Source organism: Melanotaenia boesemani, chromosome 15 (assembly GCF_017639745.1).
Source record: "Melanotaenia boesemani isolate fMelBoe1 chromosome 15, fMelBoe1.pri, whole genome shotgun sequence".
Classification (NCBI taxonomy): Eukaryota; Metazoa; Chordata; class Actinopteri; order Atheriniformes; family Melanotaeniidae; genus Melanotaenia; species Melanotaenia boesemani.
In genome coordinates, this window is record NC_055696.1 from 5,633,042 (window position 1) to 5,656,282 (window position 23,241).

At 36.8% G+C, this 23,241-nt stretch overlaps 1 protein-coding gene across 2 annotated transcripts; it reads left to right on the top strand.

Moving 5' to 3' along the window:
* Positions 1-1,516: 1,516 nt before the first annotated feature.
* Positions 1,517-9,679, top strand: ppm1db (protein phosphatase, Mg2+/Mn2+ dependent, 1Db). 2 transcript variants are annotated; one of them, XM_042009306.1, is made up of 7 exons: positions 1,517-2,133; positions 3,510-3,738; positions 3,882-4,006; positions 4,097-4,278; positions 4,484-4,711; positions 5,051-5,138; positions 7,595-7,719. In XM_042009306.1, the coding sequence occupies exons 1-6, from the start codon at positions 1,638-1,640 to the stop codon at positions 5,132-5,134; spliced, it is 1,344 nt and encodes a 447-aa protein (XP_041865240.1). In that variant the 5' UTR covers positions 1,517-1,637; the 3' UTR covers positions 5,135-5,138; positions 7,595-7,719. The 2 variants fall into 2 exon arrangements, with proteins under 2 accessions (XP_041865240.1, XP_041865239.1); XM_042009305.1 differs by lacking the exon at positions 5,051-5,138 and having other exon boundaries at positions 7,595-9,679.
* Positions 9,680-23,241: the final 13,562 nt, after the last annotated feature.

Below are 23,241 nucleotides of genomic sequence, written 5' to 3' on the forward strand. Positions count from 1 at the left end.
CATAAACTTAAAACAGAAAGTAAGGAAATTTGTGTTTGGTTGACTTATTATTTCCTTTAATAAAAACCAACTAGTGTTGCATTATACGTTGCAAGAAAGTCTAATAAATCATCTTTACAACAAGGTACAACCTATAATAATTGTGCATCTATGGAAAAAGCAACAGCTATAGGTAGAGCCCCTACAACCCCCTACAATATTTTCTTGTTGGTATTTACTTTTGAGTTGGTGGATTGAATAGTTGCACTATCCCACAGTAATAAGTGAAAAACAACTTAGGGTATAGTGATAGTGTAATACATTTTACACTGTCAGAGACCTCAGTAGCGTGTGAAAGATCTATATGCAGCCACAACTGCTTGGCACCTCGTCCTGATGCTGGCCACTAGTTTGATCACATTTTGCTGTAGGATAGCATCCCATTCCTAAACCAGTTGTTCAGTCTCAACCAGGGTGGATGTGTTGGTTGCTCTAGCATGAACATCAAGCTCAAGCTGATCTCACAACTCTTCAACTGAGATGAGGTCTAGACTCACAGCAGGCCATACCACCGTCTTCACTCCCAAATTCTGGATGGATTTGTAATGATCCTGGCTGTGAGATACTGCCCACACGTTCAGCTGTTTTGCTTATTCCACAGAAGCATATTTACAAGTTATATACAATACCAGTTGATATTATTAAAGGGGAAAAAGACTCAGCCGAACATATATTTCCTTATTTTTTGTTCTAAGTTTATATTTCTAAGTTTGTGATGGAATTGCAACATTTACTCAGGCCACATGGGGTATTATTAATAAAGTAAGCGTAAACGTAATAAATATATAAACAGAATAGAAATAAAAAACAGCTTAAAAACTTGCAAAACAGCCTAAAAGCCTAAAAAACCTCTAATTTATTTATTTATTTATTTTCTTTTAATGTTAACTTAATAGCCTACATTTATGCTCCTTGTTTAACTGAAAGCCACAGCTGTGATAAAATGTTGACAGAAATCAGAGAATCTGCCATTCATTTGCACGTCATATTAAAAGTCATGACAGTGAAATTTAATAGAATTTGTACACTTTTTTTGCAAAAGCTGCTTACAGCTTCTGCTTACAGACAGATCAGATAAACTAAGAGTTTCTTTTGAGTAACTGAAGATACAGACTCTCAAATAGAATCTAAATTATTATTAATAATAATAATAATAATAAATACAGATTAGGTTATACACATTGTAAAAGTGCAGAAATATAACAGGGGATTCATAAATAAAAAACCAAACAAAAACATAAAATAACACCATATTGGTGGGAAAGACGGATTTTATCTGGCATTTACATCTAAGATAAAAAGGAGCAGTGAAATAAGAAAATAAATTCTAATTTAGAATAGTACAAGACGGGAAAAATCCCAGTTTAATTTCTTGGCATATTTATATACTGAGCCAGATGCGCCATGTGGAGTTGATAGGTTGAACGACGTGACGTAATTACGTAAGGTGGGACGTCCCGAAGAGGATAAACAAAAAAGGAAGGAAGCCTTTGGCAACACAATCGCGGCAAAATCGGTTCAAAATTTTAGCTTGCGAGCTATAGTTAGCCACTACATGCACCTTCGTATTGTCTAGTTACATTTAGGCGTTTGCAATCATGGACGACTCATTATTGTTTCGTATGAGTGCGTTTTCCGAGCAAGGAGGGAGAAAATACATGGAGGATGTTATCGAGATAAGAATCGAGTACGAGCCTACCGCGTCGGCAGACGAAGATTACCAAAAGTCGCAGAGATATGGAGGACTGGAAAAAGCGGAGAGTGAACCTACGGAACAGACTGTAAACAAGAAACATGGGTATAATGAATCCGGTCCTGCTACTGCTGTGTGGGTAGAGAGTTTATCAGATGAAGAAAAGGGCAGCATCAGCGCCCAAACAGACGGGGAGCAGGTAGTTGACACACGAAAGTCTGTGGCGTTTTTCGCTGTTTTTGATGGTCACGGCGGTCGAGAAGCAGCACATTTTGCAAGTGAGCATCTGTGGGATTTATTGAAAAGACAGCGAGGATTTTGGTCAAAGAATCACGGGGACGTGTGTGCTGCTCTACGGAAAGGCTTCATCGCCTGTCACCATGCAATGTGGAAAGAGCTACGTAAGTAATCGAAAAAAGCACATTCTTTTCTTCCTCCCACATATTTAATCGGTATTTACCCGCACCCACTGCCGCACCAGCCTCGGTAACGCTATGATGGTAAACCGTGTCACATGTGGCAGCATCTTTCTCAGCTGATGTAGTGATGGATACTCCTCTGTCTGTCCACTATTATAGGTTAAGGCAATGAAATGACTTCACATTCAAAGTGCAGCTAGCCCTTAATGTTTTTATTATTATGGTAGAAATCAATTGATCAATAGCACAGATGCACAGAGATAGCTAACAGATGCGGTAAAGAAAACTATGTGCAAAAATGAAAAACTGGGAATTTGGACAACTTGCTGTTTCCTACTTTGTTTAATAAGAGTAATATTAAATACTTTTGAAGAAAAGCTAAAAAGATAGCTTAAACTGCATGAAGAAGAGTTCATATGGTAACATGGGTAATAACAATGTATTCCCCCTCGCCTAATTTCTGCAGGTGAATCTACCATAAGTTTTTTACCCACCTAATGTTATGTTAGTTGTTTGATCCAAAACAGGTAAACAAGTAAAGCCATACTGTCCGCTTCACAACTTCTCTTTCAGTTGTAGAAGCGCTCATTTGCCTCAGATTTGCTTACAAGCTGGACTTGTAATCAGGAGTGGATCTAGAACAGTTTGATGTGTGCAAACACTTATTCTTCACTGAATACAAGAAAAAACTTGCTTTCCTTGTCAAATCACACATTTTGTCACGGACTTTTCAGCATTCCTGACTGTTTAACTTTACATAGTCGTCACATCTGGTGGTTTTATGACTTTTACATCCTCTTCATAATATGTAAACATTTTAAACATGCAAATATTATAACTTACGCAGGCAGTTGGTGAGATGATACTGACTGAATACTGCATTTTGATCAAGAGCATGGCAGTGCTGATGTAGAAAGAAATACAATATGTGCTGCATTCACTTGCACTTGGGGATCAGAGGAACGTAGATAAAATAAAAGCATGAAGATGCATAAAAATGACTACAACATAAAACAAGTAAAATTAATAACATATTATAAAAGTAGTCAAATAGAAAAAATCTTGTCCAGACAATAAAAACTAGATATAAATAAATTGTAAACCAAATAAGCTCAATTCTCAGGTTGGGTTTAAGGCCAGTGACTAAATGTAAGTCTTACTCGTCCAGTGAGGGGGCCTGGTGAATGGGCAAAGGTAGGTCATTCCATAATTTAGGCACATTGATTGAGATAGCCCTTTCCCCTCTCAGCTTCTGTTTAGAACTAGGAAGATGGGATAAAAAGAAAAAGTAATAACTTATCTATAACAATGTCAACCATTTCTGTTTTCATCTCTTAGTTTACACTTTTTTCTCACAGCGGAGTGGCCCAAGACCATCACTGGCCTGCCCAGTACATCAGGCACCACAGCTAGTGTTGTTGTGATTCGTGGAGTTCACATGTACGTTGCTCATGTCGGGGATTCGGCAGTAGTAGTTGGAGTTAAAGAAAATGACGCTGATATCACGCTCCAGGCGCTTGAAATAACACAAGACCACAAACCTGAACTTCCTAAAGAAAAAGAAAGGATCGAACGACTGGGAGGCAGGTGAGTCGTGAGCTTAGTCCATTAGCTTTACTCAGACTAGCAGAATGTTGAGCACTTCATCCTTGTAGAGTTGCTGTATATTCAGTAATGCTTTAAAAATTGTACTGACTTCAGTTGTTGTGTCTTTTGTTTTTTATGTGTAGTGTTATGAAGAAATCTGGGGTGAATCGTGTGGTGTGGAAGAGACCCAGGCTGACACATAATGGCCCTGTAAGGAGGAGTACTATTATAGACCAGATTCCGTTCCTTGCTGTAGCACGATCCCTCGGTAAAGAACCAGCCATTTTTTCCCCCATCCATCCATGATATTTGACTTAATATAGATAAACTGATTGTAGTTTTCATTACCTGTGGACAGGTGATCTGTGGAGCTATGATTTCTACAGTGGAGAATTTGTGGTTTCTCCAGAACCTGATACCACAGTGATGACCCTCGATCCTAAACGGCATCGCTATATCATTCTTGGCAGTGATGGACTCTGGAACATGATGCCACCCAAGAATGCTGTTAATATGTGTTATAGCCATGATAAAATGGTGGTATGTAATGGTGTAGCTAATGCACCACATATTTACATTGTGTGTAATATAAATAAAAATGGTTATAGTATAGATGATTAAATGCCTGCAGTATTTTTAACAGTAGGATCATTTTCACCTTGATTTTCACAGCGATGCGGTTTAAATAGCTGGAATTATCAACTAAAATGACAGCTTCTCTTCTTTTTGTTTGGGAAATCTCAAGGGACCAAAGGGAATGTCTTGTGCCCGGAGGCTGGGATGCACAGCACTACTGTTTTGGAAGGAGCGCATGCTCCGTGCAGACAACACAACAGTCATCGTGCTGGCGCTGCAGGAGCGTGGAGGACCACCCATCCCTATGCACCGAGATGAAATTGTTGTTGACATGGCAACTGGAATTGACCAAATTCCATACCCCGGAACTCCTTATAACACATGTGAAGTCCAGAAGGTCAGAGCCATAACTTTGTTTCATTTTGCTTTTATAATGTTTCGTTAGGGCAAACCATGAGGAAGAGTTAGATTTTCCTGATTCAGAGTTGTTGCTCTGAAAATGGAAAAAAAATTACTACATATTTCTGTGCTTGTTTGTTCTTTGTTTTTCACACTTCAGTGTATACTTTAGTCCATTTTTATTGTCATGTTAATACTTTCACAAATTAAATATAGCGTAAATATAATAATATAATAAGTCAGTTAAAACTAAGCTGTTAGATTAAAAGTCACAGCACCGATTCCAGTCAGGGAACCACTGTATCACCAAATCACTGTTTGTTCTCGGGGTCAACAGGCGGAGCATGAGGATGGCATGTTTTATGAAGAGGATGTGATATATGGAGAAGAACATGAGGGATGGACATGCCTGGAGTGGTAGTGAGGTGACTGCTAAATAAATAAAATGTTTGAAATTGTCATCAAAATTACCAGCCAATGATTTTTCAGTCAGCTTAAGATCCCAGCCGGTCCGCTTGAATCTGGAATCAAGTTTCACCTGTTTAAACAGAACAATTGCAAAATGTCTTTACACCTTTTTAGTCTGATTTGCTTGGAAACTAGAATTAGTGCTTTACTTCTGTAACAGCACTGTTGCACATTTCTTTCCTTGACTATGTAGCCAAACATTTGTCAGTCATGCATCAAAGTTGATGAATTAGTTCTAAAAACACAGCAGAATGTTTTTTTTTGTATAAACAGTAAAGCATAGGTGCATACTGATACAGCCAAATGCACACATTCATGTGCTATTTTTATTAATATAGATGTCTCAACACTTAGAAATCCTGACTTAGCATTAACATCCATCAACTTGCAGTTTTCTAAAGCATTCCCAGATAGTTGTTTTGCTCTAATAAAATCCTAATTTTTCAAAGTGCAGCATCATCTGACAAAGTCTTCGTTCTAATAGCTTAAACTCTGAATCTGTACAGTGGATTAAACTTTATTTGCACATGCAATAATCTCAACCAGAGAGAATCTTGTATGTTTTTTCACCTAGCATTGTGGCATCGGACATTGTCCCATTGTGCATACTGGGACACAAACACTGGTTCAGTTAAATGACTAAGCCAAGCTAGAGAAGGCTGCTATTTACTGATGCACAACAGAGGATTTCCAGGTATAATGACAGTTGCCACACAGTGACACAAGTAAACCTTTGATAAATCTTAGCCAAAGTTTATATCAGTTTATTTTTAAAATTTGACTTAGCAATACATTTCCACAAATATTTTGCTAATATTTGAGAACAAAATTATGATAGTGTTTTCAGAATGCTTTGATTTACTAATTATTTAAACCCCTTCATGTTATTAAAACTAGTTTCATTTGTATTTAGTATATTTTTTTATCATTGCATTTTTTTAATAGATGATCAGTTTGAATTTGATTAAATGCATGTTTATCTTTTGCTTTTTTAACAACACCCTTTAATTGTTTTGGGACTAAGGAGTCCACTTATTGTGGATTTGAATGTGAAATGTTAGCATCTGGACTTAAAAACACATTTCAACTTGCGTTCACATCTGCTTTGTACACAGTGGCCATGGTTTTTGGAAGTGCTCCTTAGCCCAAACAGTAACTCCAAATACAGAGTGGATATGTATGGAACAGAGGTCCAAAGATCATAGGCATTCAGTTTAATTGTTTATTATTATTATTATCAGTATTATTATTATTTTTCTTTTCCTTTATTTTATTAAATGGGTACTTTTCTGACCTGTTGTCACTCGGTCTTATTAATGCAACATATTCACACTATGTGTTTTTTTTTTAATGTTCAGTGTTTAATAACTACAACTTTAACCAATCACAAACTAAGGCCTTGTTTGAAAATGTCAATAAAACAGGGTTTTCTGTAAAATTTAGACATAACTCTAAAGGGCAACTGTTTGGCTACTTGTGCATATTAGCTCAGATGACTCTATCCTGGAGTATGAAGACAAAAAAAACTTGGCGATTTCCCTCCACACCAGATTCCACATTGACCTGGTTTCCATTACATAAAAAGAGGAAACACAGGGAAACCAACAAAACCACATAGTTTTGGCTTAGTTTGTCTAAGATTCTGCCGGTTCACTGCAGCATCCAGTGATGTTGTAAATTAACCCTGTGAGAAATCCAAAAACTTTACCTGTCCCGACCTTTCTTTTTTCATTTTGGCTGGCATCAAATACAAACACACACTTAAAGAAGTTTGCTTTAATATGAATTAAATCTAATTATAGTCTATTTTGAGTTAGACAGCAAAGATTAGATTATTTGAAGATCAAAGCATTTTCATTTAGATTTTACATCTGTTTTGGAAGCGTAGTGACAGTCAACAAATACTCACTAAAAAGCAAATTTATCATCCTTCAGTGATCCACCTATGAAAGAAAAAAAGGATAGTCAGAACAGGCCATTGTAATTCAAATAAAGAGATGCTAGACAGATCATTTTGGCACTTTGTCTACCCACTTAATTACTTGCTTTTTATCATTCTTTCAGTTCTTAGTAATATATCTGTATTTACTCTTTACTTTTTCTAAAGTCAGCATGATCACTCGACCAAGCAGTGCTCCTAAAACTAGATCCATAAACTTAGTAGAATATATCTTAATTCAATCTTATTTTAAACTTTTTATTTCCGTCAGTTTATACTTTGTCCATAAGTAACCATTTTCATCAGTGTGTCTCATTTTCATGTTGGGATAAAAGTTTAGTTTTAAAACTTTGTCATTACTATTGATTTCTGTTTGTGATAATAAAATGTGTTTTTTCTCAGCATTTTAATGTCATACCTTGAAAGTGGTGCACACATAGAGATGAAATGTTTCCTTTATTTGGTCTGTTTCAGCCGAGTGATCCACTTGATGCTCCCTCCCCATTCAAAGACAGTTCCAGGACCCTGGAGCAGGCATTTGGGCTGTATGAAGCAACGTTTTGTGCCACCACGCAACTCTTACCTGATGCTGAGACTGTGAGGACCACTCTGCCCCCCTCAGATGGTTCAGTGAATGTTTTCGAAAAGCAAGACCCAACCACCCAGATGGACTGTGCTACTTCTGCTGCTCCATTAAAAAGGTCCCGTCGTTCCTCTCACAGGCCCCATGAACTCAAAGGTCCATATTGTCGGCTCGGTCAACCCCCAAGCAAAAGTTTGTCTCAGAAGACGCTTTGCAGCAAAACAGAGAGCGAACAACCGCTTCAGTCTCATGATGAAAATACGGGAACAAGCTCCTCTGAGGAAGATGGAATTCTACCACAGCGCCACAGTTCTGCCCTGTGTGTGTGCTGAATCTCATTTGGTTCTCAACACCGTAATAATAATAATAATCTGCCCGTGTCAGTTTTGCTTTTGTTTCCGGTGTGTCACAAACCTGTAAGGTGTATGCTTTTTATACGAAGTTGTGTTTTCTGTAAATATCTGAGAAGTGGGGATTGTAAATGTATTGCCGTTTTGCCCTTCTTTTACTCCATCTTTAAATATTAGTGTTGGAAATGTAAAATCTTTAAACCTGCCCAGTCTATTCTATTTTGATATTTTCAAGTATGTACAGTACATCCAAAGGCATATTTTTAAGCAGACACATCACTGTTATCTGACATAACTTTATTTCAGTTTAATTGGGACCTGGATGATTTTCCACTTGTATCAAATGAACAATCTATTTTAGATTAATTTTACTTAATGGGTGATTTGACAACCCAGCTTCCCTTTGGCATGGGTTGTTTAAATCCTTGGATTAGATATGATCCCTTGCGATTTTTTATTGTGGAGCTTACACTGCTCAGACGACCCTTGGCAGTGCTGTAGGCTGTAAGCCTGGAGGTGAGGTGATTATGCGGGTACTGAAATTGAATCTATGTAGTTTTATGTCTAATTATGATCCATCAAGATAATTATTGTTATCAATGAAATGATGGATCATTTGTTATAAGAAGAGTACATCCAAATCAGAAAAAGAAGCATCATACATCATTTTGTGCTATCAATCCATCAAAACAGATGTTTATTTTGGGTGACCTTTTTCCTCTTTTCTGTATTTTTACTTATACTTTTATACTGTGCCATTCCAAGCGCCTTCATTTAGTTAGTTTTCATCAGGTCAATGAAATGTCAGTTTTGATATTCCAAAACCGTGGACCTCATTAGAAATACAATTGCTGAGAAGTTGGTTTCAAGAATGGATGTTATTAGCTTTATCTGGTAAAATCAGTTCATGTTCACAATGCACTACACAACTTTAGCACGTCTTCCTTTGTTGCTGTTTCTTTTGTGGCTTTTGCATCCATTACCTGTGCTTTAATCTGCACAGAAAACACTTTATTGTATGTAAGTGCCATTGTTGTGAAATTAATCAAAGTTCTAACTTGTGTTAATATGGCAGCTCAGTTTTTGCAGTGGCCATTTTTTTTTTTTTTTTTTTTGTCATATCTTTTACATAAAAAATGTTATAATTTCCTTAGCCCACCTGAGTCGGAGGTACATTTAATGTGTATTTATAATTGGGACCTGAAAAGATGATAATTAGTTATATCTACATATATATGGCTGCATCCCAGCCTCAACCATTTAGCATGCACCTTCTGTTACGTCATGCTAACTGTTTTATTGCTGCAAACTGAACCTGCCCCATGTGCTTAGTGTTCTTAATTTATTTAGAGAAGTTTTTGTATAGTCCGTCAATATGCAATAGAAGTTTGTACAGTATATTATTATGCAAAATATCTGGGTTTTTCAGAACTCCGGCATGCTCAGATCTACTCTATTTTGTGAATTGTCCCCAGGTAATGGATGTTATTGGGCATGTGGTGTGTTTTGACAGTAAAATACCTTGGTCTGACTTTATATCCACTGCAGCCAATTTTCATGGCTTACTGTGTAAGTAACATACTTTGAAAAGTGACAGGATATATAATGTCTGTGTTGTAATAAAGTTCTCGGTTTTTAAATATGTGCCTTCATGTCTGCTGTATTCTACAACATTATCCAGATGTCCAGCTGTTATTGCAGCTTTTTTATTTTTTATATAAGATGTGTAATGGGAACATTTGTCCACAGGTCTAAAAACAGTGCCAAAATGAAGGTGAGTGTGAGTGTTACATTTTGCATTGCCTGTTTAGCATTTAGGTGATGTGATGCACACCTGTAACCATGTCTTCATACATAATACAGCCTAACTTCTTTTAAAATAACAAACCATAACCAAGTATCCCTGGCAGTACACTCAGAGACAAAATAAGTGGAGAGCAATGCCTCAGATGAAGCTCTTGCATAATTTTTCAGTGTAACATCACCTTCCATCCCTTCCTTTTTGAACATATATTGGTTATGCAATTTTTTTTGTGACAGTTTTTGCAGCCCAGAAAGTGTTACCCTTGTAGATTTTTTTTAATTTTTATTGAGTTTCTGCAATGCTCTCTGATGCTGACCAGTATACACATTTCTACGAGACTACATTGAATATTATTACAGTAATTAATCATATGCCTGTTTTTGCAGAGTTAGTATTTATCAGCTTTGCCAACAGAGTGGTCTTTCACCTTCAGAGACTTGCTGAAATACAGAGGTGGGGGCTACACATGCAGTCATGACATATTCCAGAAGATGGCAGCAATATGAAGGGATTAGCACTTGCAGCGTTACAGTAAAAGGCCTCCTCTTGCTATTTTTTCTTGCCACGAGTCTCTTATAATTCAAAACAATGCAAAAAGCAAACATTTTAAGAATCATGCATAGCCAGGTCTTATTAATCTTTTAGTATGCATCTAATAGCCTATATTTTTAAAGCCTATTATATTTTCTCCCTTCCTAATGTCTGTGTATAAGCCCTCATTCTAAGAACCTTATCAATGTCTGATTTGTATATATAAAGTTACAAAAACCTAATATATGGGGTCCCTAAACTTTTGCCTGTTATTCCCTCCTTTCTATTTTTCTTACATAGTTATGTATTACTCTTGTTAAAGATGATGAATGCTTCATCTTTAACTTCATGTCATTTGGAGATCATTTCATCATTTGTGCCACTGAGATTCTGAGCTGCAGAACAGTCTTTGGAACTCATTTTACAAAACCTCTCTAGCTTTCCCTTTGCTTCACATGTGGATGCACATGTGACTGCTATGCATATGATACCAAACTGTAACTGTCATTTCCACTGGATGACCCCTAACTTTCAGAACAAAGAGCGTCTTGAGGAACACAAACTCTCCTAACACACTTATTTGCACTATTGCACTTATTTTTACAAGTTTAAAACCATTAATTCTTAAATGTTGTTTCTTACTTGTATAATCCCAAATCCTTAAAAGTTTGGATGCTGTGTAAGTTGCAATAAAAGAGACTTCAGTGATTTGCAGATCTCATAAACCCACGATTTCTTCACAGTGTAACATAAAAAATCAATTTAATGTTAAAAATTAGCCATTTTATGATTTAATTTAATGTATTACCTCACCTTGAATTTGCTGGCAGCAGCATGTCTCAAAAATGTTGTGACAGGGCCATGTTTGCCACTGTCTAGTATCCCTTCTTGTTTTAATAACAGTCCATGTAGAGAATTTAAATAATCCAGTTGTTGAGACATATACTAATAGTATAGTATCTTTGCTATGGTATATGGACAGCTTATTTAAGCAGTTATAGGATCAGAACCAGTGCAAGATGGCTCCAACTGCTTTGGGTTATTCTCATGAACAAATACATGGGGTTTCAAAAGCAAGGTAAAAATGTCTACATTCAAGTAACTAAGATTATGAAGTATTCTTTGAAGAAGATGCTGAGATTTTCATTAAAGTAGATACAAAATGCTTAGTGGATGCGCTCCCTTTTCTTTATAAAGAAATTGTTTGATTTCTAAGGAGGTAAACAGAAACAGTTGCAAATGACTTTAGTCCATCATTCATGCATATAACCAATTCTGTAATGATATTACTCATGACACTTGGTGGAAGTATAAGTTTATCCTGGATTCATCATACCGTCTACAATCACCTTTGACGAGAAATACAGATATGTTAGATACCAATAACAATAATAAAACAGGCCTGTATGATTGGGGCCATCAAGATGCAGTTACTTCTTCCATATCCTCCTTTTTTATTTTGATGAGCTGGGCAGTGTGATGGTCAAGTTGTGAGAGGAATCTGGAGACGAGGGACCAGTAGTAAAATTAAAAAATTCTGCTTCCACCTGAAAAGAAGTCCACAAGCAAGCAATTTAAATGTTATCAACTAGTGGTGTTCCGATCGATCGGACACCGATCATTATCGGCCGATATCCGTAAAAAAGTATGTGATCGGTGTTCGCCAATCAATGCCTTTTGTTGCCGATCACAAAATCTGACCACCTATATTTCATACTCTGCAACCTGCAGAAGCGCTGCGGGCAGTGTCATAGCTCCCGCTTTCCTCCACAATTTGCATGCGCGCGGTTGCAAATCCAAAGCAAACATGTCTGCCGTGTGGAAGTTTTACACTGTGTGTGAGAGTGATGTAAAGTTTGCATCCTGCAACACGTGCAACGCAAAAGTACCTCGCGGGGGAAGTACGTCAAAATCCTTCAATAAAACGAATCTAATACGGCATTTAAAGAACAAACACTTGACGGAGTACGCTGAATTTTCGAGGCTCACTGCACAGAATGAAAGGAAGACGCTGGTGCAGCCAGAGCGCAGCTAACGCAGCCAACAGTTACCAACACTCGTCCGTATGAGCGTGACAGTCAAGCAAATAACCACAAAAATAATTCAGTTAATCGGCCTTGACGACCAACCGTTCTCAGTGGTGGAGGACGCCTCTTTTACTTGGCTTTTTTTTTAGCAATATTAAGATTTTGTTTTACTTTCTTATTTAGCCTTATGAGAGCCTTATGTGTTTTCAGTCTGTTAAAATATAGTACTACTGATTACTGAAAGATAGCGCATTGTACTATGTACATGTTATTGTCTAAATTAGGGGGATTTTATGGTTCCTTTTCCACATCAAATAGTCGGCAGTGCTTTTAAGAAAATTACAGCCAATCCATGTGATTATCGGTGATCGGCAGTGATCGGTGATCGGCAGTGATCGGTGATCGGCAGTGATCGGCACTCATGGGTGATCGGTATCGGAATCGGCAACAAAAAACCTGATCGGAGCATCCCTATTACCAACTAAACATTGAACATTAACTTCTTTTAGTCACCATGTTCTTTACTGTGTTGCGATTACCCAAACAATGTATAAACATAATTTTAGTCTAACTTTCTGATGCATGAATTAATGCCACAGTGCCACATGTATTTATTTTGTTTTTTCAGATAATATTTTTCATCTACAGATATGTGTAGTGATTCTGTTCTATTCTATTCTATTCTTTTCTATTCTATTCTACAGTCATTTAGCAGACAATTTATCCAAGGCAACTTACATTTGAGAACACAAGCAAGAATTCAAACAAGATGGGACATCATAATTAAATGGTAGTCAGACTGCTATGAGTCCTGTTGGACCCAGGTGCTGTCGTGTAGTGCTAGAGGCAGTGCATATAGTTTTTATTTTTTCAGTATTTTGTAGTTTTTTTGTAAGTCATTTTGTTTAAATACAAGATCACAATTTCATTAAACAATATCAACTTGGGCATAAGTGCACGCAGCTTATTCAGTACTTGGTTGAGCCAAAGATTTGGACTAATCTTTCTAACTCATTCTGTTGAGTAGAAGAGTTAAGCTAAGTGTGGAAATGCTTCTTAAACAACTGAGTCTTTAGCTTGCTTTTAAAAGTGGATAAGGACTCTGCGGATCGGACGGAGTTAGGTAGATCTTGCTTTTCTTTATTTTGCTTTATTTTCTTTATTTTTAATCCTATTGGGCCTTTTATTTGTTTTTAGCTATTTCATACTTTTTTTTAATAAAACAGTGTTAAAGTCATTTTCATGGTTTTAAGGGAAAAAAAAACTTTTAATACATACCAAACACTATCACAGAGGAAGCCAGAGTACCAGGAGAGAACACACACATACACAGGGAGAACATGCAAAATTTAGCACATTTGAGTTAGATTCTTTCATGGTATAAATAAACTAAACAAATAAATAAATAAATTAGCATAGTCAACAATTCATTTACACACCTGATAAAGAGTCGGATATATTGAACATAGAAGCAATTTTATCCGTTTATTTGGTCCTGCAGTGACCTGAAAAAAACTAGTATTCATTTGTCAGTTTTCCATGTAATAACTGATTCATGTCATGTTATGTGATATCTGAATGGCATACTCAAAAAGCCCAATAAGTGATAACAAATAAGTTAATGTCACTAACCTTATGGCTGATTCAATATGTCAAACTCTAAAAGAAAAAAAAGTAAAACTCGACTTGTCTAATCCATTTATAATGGTGGGTTTTGAACTGGTCCAAGCAATGTTTGACAAGACAGACACTTGTGTGTACCTGTAAGATGCTGTGGCATTACCAGATACAATTGTTTCCTGTGTTTTATTAGGTCCAAAGACAAGAACTGAATTTATGTCTCTAAGACATCTTTGTAATCTAACAAACTGATTAGTTTCATCAGGCTTCATGGATAAGTAAATCTGAGTATCATCCACATAACAATAAAAATTTATACCATGCTTAAACCAGCCTAATGAAGTTCCTTTAATCCCAATAACATGTAAAAGTCTGTACCATGTTGTGCTCAATGGTGTCGAATGAAGCACTGACACCTAACAAGATAAGTACAGACAGGATTCCTTTATTTGAAGCCATGGGCAGATCATTGGTAACGTTCACTAGTGCTGTCTCTGTGCTATGATGAGCTCTAAATCCTGACTGGAATTCTTCAAACAGAATATTTCTGCTCAAATGGGCACATAGTTGAGCTGAAACTATTTTCTCAAGACAGTTTGATTACAGCAGTTTTAAAAGGTTGAGGTACATATCCTGCCAATAGAAATATGTTAGTCAGATCCAGTACGTATGCATTTACTAAGAAAAATACTTCCTTAAATAGTCTGGTTGAGATGGGGTCTAAAGTACAAGTTGAATGTTTAGGAGGAGGAGGCAGACATTGTCCCAATAAGAAATTCCTAAACTGCTGAATACAATGATTATTTTTGGTTTTCTAGTTCACAAGGATAGTTTTCTTTGCGATACATAAGACAGTAAAGATCATGTGTGCAGAGTTAATTTACTATTTACCATTTTGGTGACCCAAGTCACCTAGTAGGCACAGTGTGAGGTTTGCAGGAATATTACATCTAAGCCATGTTGACTGGTTTCACATACCTGAAGCCAGAATCTCCGGACAGGTTTGCAGGACCACAGAGCGTGGATGTAGTTGTTAATCATGTTGCCGGTGCAATGTGAGCAGATATTTGATTGCAACAGACTCATCCTGAACATCCGTCCTTTTTAATGAGTTTAAGAATTTTAAATTGTATTTGTTGCATATTTGATTCTTAGTCATTTTAAAGATGTATAAACATATCTGTAACCATTTATTCTGATTAAAGTTATTGGATAAGCCAGACTCCCATTTTAAAGTTGGAAAAGAGATTGAATTTTCTAGCTTAGATAATAGTCTATATCTTAGATAATAGTTTTGGACATTGAGATTCAAGAATTTTGCTACTCTGATAGTAGCAATAGTAGCTCCAATTTTAATTGGTTAATTGTATATATTTTTTTACATATAATAGATTTAAGTTGGTGGTATTCTAAACATTTTGTGCTGCAGATTCCATATTGTGAAGTGAGAATATCAAATGACAAGAAGTTTCTATTTTCTATTTTATGTTCTAAAGGTTTTATTCATTTATTTTTCCATTGAGTGAAGTTAATCATCTTCCTGTTTTGCAGGATGTCAGGGTTGTTATGGGTGTAAGCTTACATTGAATAAGCAATTTCCCCACAAAGGGACTAATAAAGGTTGTCTTATTCCTATTCTTAAGTGAAGACTTGGTTATTTTTAGAAATTCCTACCAAGCCATTAAAAAGTACCTGATGTTAATGCTTTTAAAACATTTATGTGTTTTGATGGTTAAGCTAATAAATGGCAAGTCATAAATGACTAGATCCTCACACAATGCTTGCTCTACATCTAAACATTGTTCATCTAGACCACTAGGTTTAAGCCATATGGAGATCTATTGCAACTTGGTAACTAAGAAATAGTGATCAAAGTTGGGTAGGTCCAATCCACCTCTGTCTTTAGTCTGGTCTAAAGTTTTTAGACTGATACGTGATGGCTTATTTTTCCATAGAAATTTGGATATGTGTGAGTCTTCTTTTTGCACAAATATGATAATTTTAAACTTAAAAATAGAAATAAAAATGTGGTTCTTCAAAAATGACAACAGATTTCCTATAGTAGATATTCTAAAGGTCTCATAACATTTGCGGCTCTAAACGAGTTTTATTTAGTGGGCTGAGAGAAAAATGGCTCTTTGGATTGTAAAGGTTATGGACCCTTGCAACAAACAAACAACACCTCTACTGAAAGCTCATATTCTCACAGATTCCAAAACTTTAAGCTCCATCTCGCAACGACCAAGATTTACCGAACCAGAGACAAAAGAGGGCTCAATTTATGCTTCATGTTGGTAAAACATTGTCAAGAAATGTCTTAGCTTCACTGTCTTGCCTCAAAACATATCCACCAAAATAACTTGTTTCCCTTGGCTTGTATCATCAGCTCAAAGGAAAATTCAAGTAGCCAAACCTTTCAAATTGGATTAAGTCCAGACCCAAGGTGTAATCCTTCATGCAGGATACACACAGGGCTTTTGAGTTCAATGGATTTCAACTCCCTTTTTAAATTCCAAAGGGTCCTTCTCCAACTCCTTGGGACATGTAAATCACTGGAAGTCACCCTCACCCAGGCATCAAAAAAAGAACTTACATACTCTGGTTTTGATACTGAATGCTTAAAGGGGTAGTGCACCCAAAAATGTGTTTTTGAACTGTAAACAACACAGTATTACTTAATTGTAATGAAAACCATACACAATTTTTATACACAATTTATTTTAAAAATGAGATTTTGTGGGTAAAAAAATGACTCATACCGCCCTCTTAAGGGTAAAACCAGGTTGTGTTTTTCGTGACATAGAGCCGTATCTATGTGGATATGGATTTAAAGGTCCCATATTATGCAAAATTCACTTTTTAATGGTTTTGGAACAGTCATACTGGTCCCCCCGCATGTGTAGGAGACCCGTAAGTGTGAAACTCTTTCAGGCGCTCTCTCTCCCCCCTGCTCCACCTCTAGGGAAGTAAGCGCTGAAATGAGCTTGTTTGAAAGCGTGTACGTTATGACGTCATAAGGGACAATAACCACTCCCCACAGAGCGATGGACCCGTCTACCGGCTCTCAAAGCCCGCCCTCTAAAAATCACCTAGCGCCCAGTGTTTTTCCCTCTTCGGCAACCCTCGTTTAGCGGACATGGCTAAGCGACAGAAGCACTGTTCTGTTTGTGGCTGCATAAATGAACACGAAAACGTTTTTTTTACTTCCATCCACTGAACCCACGAGGACTGAGTGGATTAATTTTATTTTTGGAGGAAATGTACCCGGAAAACTTCCAAAGGTTTTGCATGTCTGTGGCCAGCATTTCAAAGAGGACTGTTTCCACAACATGGGGGCATGGAAAGCAGGCTTCGCCAACCGTTTGAAGCTGAAGCCAGGTTCAATACCAACTGTCCGTGACACAGCTGGAGAGGTAAGAGCTGGCAGTTATTTTATCGTTTCGGCCTTATTAGTCTGATAGCTTGAAAATATATTAACCTGTCAATCACCTCATGACGGGCGATGCGATGGGCGGAGCCAACAGCTGAGCTGCTCCACCAGGGTTCCGCCCACCATAAACGGCACATTTCTGAAGCTGCTAAAAAGAGGGAGGTGAAGAGAAGCCGCTGCACTCAAACTGAGGGTCGATTTGTCCATACCATGGCGGAAATATTTCATTTAGATATTAATGAATGGTCTCAGATTGGGAATAAAGTGTATAATATGGGACCTTTAAGGAAATTTGTTTTCTTCTGAGATCAAGGAATATCCTAACCACGAACCAAAAGTATTTCTGGCTAAGTACTCCATCCTTCCTTTAGGTCCCCGGATGACAGAACACTTTTACCTTCGAAAAGTATTCAAATGTTTTATTTTTGTTTAATGAACTAATTAATTTTTTCTTTTCAATTGTTTGTTAGCCATGTGTTTGTTTTATTTACAGTTTAAGTCAAGAGTTGTTGTTTTTAAAAAAATGGTTGTTATATGACATTTCTTTAAGGTTGTAAAAATGGAAAAGTTTAGTCTTTGAAACTTAAAGATGACATTCGATAAATCTCAGGTCTTTATATGTAAGTCCCACCTCCATGCCAAAATCCTTGTGCCTTGATTGGACAATGGCGTAAAGTCCACATTTAACCCAGAATTATACTAGCAGGAAACTTAGAAAGTTAACCAGAGAGAGGAGAAAAAAGAACAAAAGAATACCATGAAAAAGTAACACCGCAACGTTCGAACTAAGAAACTAAGATATTGTCTGTTTGTCGGCACCTTTGTCTTTAATTTGTCTTCATTGAGTAAGTTTCGGTTTTGCTCACCACTTTAAACCAGGAAGCATTGCCAAGCAACAAATACAACCTTTTCCTTCATCACCGTGAGATATTCTGTTTTCGATTGTCATTCCTTTTCCCATTTTAAGCCAGCTTTGGAAAGCAAATTGTGAAGAAAACTTGCATTGAACATTAAAAACTGATGAGGTGACACAGAGAACAGAAAATAAGTTTATTTCCTTCTGTTTTTTTTTTTTTTTAAGGATATGTTGTATTTTAATATGAATGCAGCATACATTTCTATGGTTTGTCTACCAGAGCATGTAAAGTCGGAAGCGTTTGACCAGCAACGCTAAACTTTATTGACAAACCCTCCAGAAACCACCACAGGCTCTGGTTGAAGAAAACATTCTGGAATGACTGTTTTTCGATACCGTGCAAGTTCTCCTTACGAGGAAGGAGCAGAGGCCATGGGTCACTTCAGACGCCGAACCCAGAGCTGGTTCCGGACGGGCTGCCTTTCTGCAGGGTAACTGAGGATGTCCCCACCTGGATTCCTCCATCTGCTGCCTCTGTCAGAGCATCTGCCCACCTGATGCCAAGTAAGACTGGTCCATATCATCTCTGATTCTAGCTGGTGTCTGAACAGAAATCAATTAAACTTCTTTTATTTAAAGTCCCATCTGATCTAAGTTGGATTCATTCCTTTAGCTTAATTGGCCAAATCTAATTTCCTAGGATAAGTTCTATTAATTTCACATTAGCCTTGATAAAAGTTCAGCTAAAGTTACTGGATAATTTAGTTCAATTTTCCATATTTGCAGTCTATTTAGTAAAAAGGTACATACTGCCTACAAAGCTTTTATTTTGGTTATTTTCGTGATCTTCCTTCCATCTGAATCCTGCTCTGCTTTAACTGACCTTTTTCTCGCAGCTTTCCACGGAAGTTCTATTAGTTATCATAAAGTGATGCTTAACCATTTCACATTCTTCTCTTTTATGTTGATTTTCTGTTAATTTGATTATCGATGATTAATAAATTGTTGCATATCTTAATCTGTCGTTGTTTGCGTGGTCACTGTGGAAGAGATCGCTCCTTCAAACAAAAACTCCCGAACTGTAGCGTTTAGAGACTCAATGATTTAAATATCTGCTTATATAGATACAAACTTATGGTATTCCTTTTTTTTTACCATGTAAGAAATATAAGAAGGGTGGTGCTCACAAAGGCTAAGCTTTATCCAGTGATAAAGTTTATCAATGTTGAATATTAAAATTTCATATTAATATTGAGGCTATTTCCCCTAACACTATTTGACAAAAAACTACTGTAATGAAATTTCTTCTTAGCCATTGTGTAGTCAAGTAAAGTAAACACAAAACTTATTAAGAAATGATCAGACAGAACAGGGTTATGTGCAAAAACTATTAGTTCTTCACTATCAATACCGTATGTCAGAACAAGATTAAGAGAATGATTGTGAGAATAAGTAGGTCTGTGGGCATGTTGTGAAAAGCCAAATGAATTTAATATAGAGTTAAAAACAATATGTAAGCTGTCATTAATTAATACTATCATCCTCTTGCTACAGCCAGGTTACTGTAAGACAAAATAAATCAATATAATGATTGCCAATCAGGCAAGTGCCTGCTGCTGCAGCAGGAACAAAGAGACCGGAGTCTGACGGGATGTTGTTTTTAGTGCATAAAGTCAGGGTTCGAATTATGGGAGATCTAAGGGGAGCTCGGCTACCCTGAAAAGCAAAGGAGCTCCCCTGAAGACATGCAGCTGATATTTTACGGGGGAGGCCTAAAATAGTCTACTTTCAAGTTACATTTAATTTTTTTTAATAAGGTTTTCTAATGTTTCTTTAAAATAATAGCATTAATTTGTTAGCGTTGTGTGTTTATACTTCCTGAGGAAGCTCAGACCCTTTAATGTCTGTAGCAAACTGCTGGAGATATTCTTGTCTGTGGTGGCCAGTGCCATCATGTATGCTGTAGTGTGCTGGGGGAGCATCAGCTCCAGGGATGCCAGCAGGATCATTAAACTGATCCATAAGGCTAGTGTTACAACCCCAGCTCTGCTTGGGAAAAGGGGTAGCCAACATTAAGAGCAAGAAATTAAATGGTTTAAGTAAAAGGTTTATTTTACACTCAAAACAAAAAGGACTAAAACTAAATGAACACAGATCTGAAAGCAAAAGACAAATAAACTTCAAGCAACAGCAACTAACATTCAGGTGTCCACACAAAATCCACTGTTGGACTAAGCAGGCAGGTTAATGGGAGCACAACTGTGGAAAAGATGCAGCAAAAGTTCTGATAATGTCCCGCCATCCCAAGAAAACAATTCAGAATTCTTCCCATAAAGAGGTGTAAACAATCAGGTCATCTAAATATGCATTACAGTTTGATAGGACAGAGTTTACCAGCCGCTGAAATGTGGCAGGTGCATTGCGCATACCAAAAGCCATAACCTCATATCTCCTAGCAGGGCCGGATTGTAACAAAGCAACCAAACACAGAAATTTCCATACAAAACCAAGGCCAAGGTCGGGGGCTGTAACAGCTGGTACAGTCTTTGGACTCAACCTAGAGACACTAGAGACAGTCAGAGACAGGAGGTCTCTGAACCTACCTATCTATCTATCTATCTATCTATCTATCTATCTATCTATCTATCTATCTATCTATCTATCTATCTATCTATCTATCTATCTATCTATCTATTCCAAATGAAACAGGTGATCTGTTCTGTTTCCTTTAGCACTATGGACAGCAGCATTGTTTGTTTGTTGTGTGCTGTGAGCGTCCATACAACAAACACTTGATATGCTTTCTTTTGTGGCTGTTAAAAGAAATTTCCACCCCCTTTTTCTGATTAAACAAAGCACTCCAAAGCAAAGGGTTTTTAGTTTTGGTAGTAACCTCATTTTTGACCATGCCACATGCATTAATATATATGTGCATATGCATGTGACTTGTGAATTTGCGGTGCACTCCCAAAAATAAGGTTCCCCCAAAAGCCCTGGTGTTATTCAACCCTGGGTATCCATCATATTTGATGGTTACTCAGCTGGACAAGATTGTTGCATACCAGTCAAACTTTCTTGCCAGATGCAATCATCTGTGTCCTGATGTCTGTACCGTGATCTCCGGCATAGGATCAAGTTCATCCTAAATGTGCTCCTTTGGTAGGTAAACTGAGAAATTATACATTTGACCCAAATTGTAACTAAAGTTTAATGCAAATCAAATGTATAGAAATTAACTTTAGCAGCAAGGACAAACAAGGACAAGGAAGTTTTCCAGGTAATGGATAAAGGCACCCAGAAACAAACTTGGACCAAACAGGATGATTTTGCTGTCTTTGTGGCAAATACAGGTAATTCCTTCCAAAAAAATTAAAGGGCTACAACAGTTAGTATAGATAAAACAACTGAGTGCATCAATTTTAGAGATGCTCATGTATACGAATGAAACTGTTATTGAACTGGAGTAAAGAATCTATGGTCTGAACTCTGAACACAGATAATAAAAAGATATGTCAGATGACAGAAATAAACTTTCAAATAGGCTAATTTGAAGTCCTGACAAAAACATCTCCATATAAAAATAGTTATCCAGTGTAAAATAAGGAATCTGAATTGAAATATGAAGGGTCAAATACAGGCAACACTACGGGCTTTGGAAGAGAAATGGACTATGACAAGGACTGAGGCTAAAGACATTATGAATGGATAATGCTTTGAGAGGCAGGAGCTTATAAAGCTTGAAATGGAGCAAAGTAACTTCAGTAAATGTTGTAAAAAAAGTAAGGTTTCACAGGTCACATACTCATTTTTTTCTTTTTGTGTTTTGTTGAAACATTATATATGTGTATTATGATCTAGTTCAGACATAACCAATGTATTATATAACCTGTGTCTTATGTAGAAATTTCCTCCTGGTCTAATGTGGTCTATGTTCTCAAAACGTCAGTTGAATCGCCCTTTACACATATTGTAAATCATAAGCTAACTAGTGTTTTGTTGTTGTTGTTGTTGTTTTTGTTTGTTTTGTTTGTTTTTTTAAGTTTTATTTTTAAAATCTAGTTTTAAAATAATGATCTATGTTACAAGATGTATACTTGGAATGTCTTTATCATTAACTCCAGGTCATAAGTGTTTCTTTGGTGACGATGATGTAACTCTGAGATGTCTTATTGAGTATATGGAAGGGAGTGGACAGGAGCTGATCTGTGACTACGATAAAATAATTGTGTTAAATGGTGTGGATAGCTTTCTCTCTCTCTCTCTCTCTCTATACTGTTTTTGGTGACACATTTAAAGGAACATGTTGTGGAGATCTCAGCTGAAAAGGTTCATATACAGCACTCTGGCTGTAGTTACTCCCATTATTATAAAATCTACAGCTCATCCCAAAACTTTTACCCAAGATTTTCTCAGTGGACAAAGGTGTAGACTCTGGTGGCCAATCCATGTGTAAAACTGCCTGAACCACTCTTACACAAAGAATCCTGACCTAATCTTGAATTCTAATTATTTAAACAGAGATGTGAATAAATTGTTAGAAAAACCTGGTCATTTAGTAAATTCAGGTAGTCAACTGACCTCATTTTTTGTACACAATGTTGCTATACCCTACGCCTGCCAAGAGACTTTTATCTCAATAGACATTTTGATTTGAAATTGGACAAGTATGAGTATTCCTGAGGTTTGCATTCTACTTTTTTGTTGCCGTGCATGTTCTACGAATAACCCAAAGGTGCGAAAGTGGAATGAAGCCTGTGTAATAGCTGAGCTTGTGTTGTCATTATAAGTCAAAATGTCCCAGACCAGATGCTTGGTTACATCCAATTATGTTTTGTTGGCCACAAAAAACTTAATTTAAAAATTTTGGGGAAAAACACCTGTTTTAAAACAAAACCTAAATATTTAAGCTTGCAATTGATA

Excerpts from the sequence above, each read along its gene's own strand:
- ppm1db (XM_042009305.1), top strand. The coding sequence starts at position 1,638 with ATGGACGACTCATTATTGTTTCGTATGAGTGCGTTTTCCGAGCAAGGA. Across the intron at positions 2,134-3,509 it reads TGCAATGTGGAAAGAGCTAC|CGGAGTGGCCCAAGACCATC; the intron begins GTAAGTAATCGA and ends TTTTTCTCACAG. Across the intron at positions 4,712-7,594 it reads ACACATGTGAAGTCCAGAAG|CCGAGTGATCCACTTGATGC; the intron begins GTCAGAGCCATA and ends GGTCTGTTTCAG.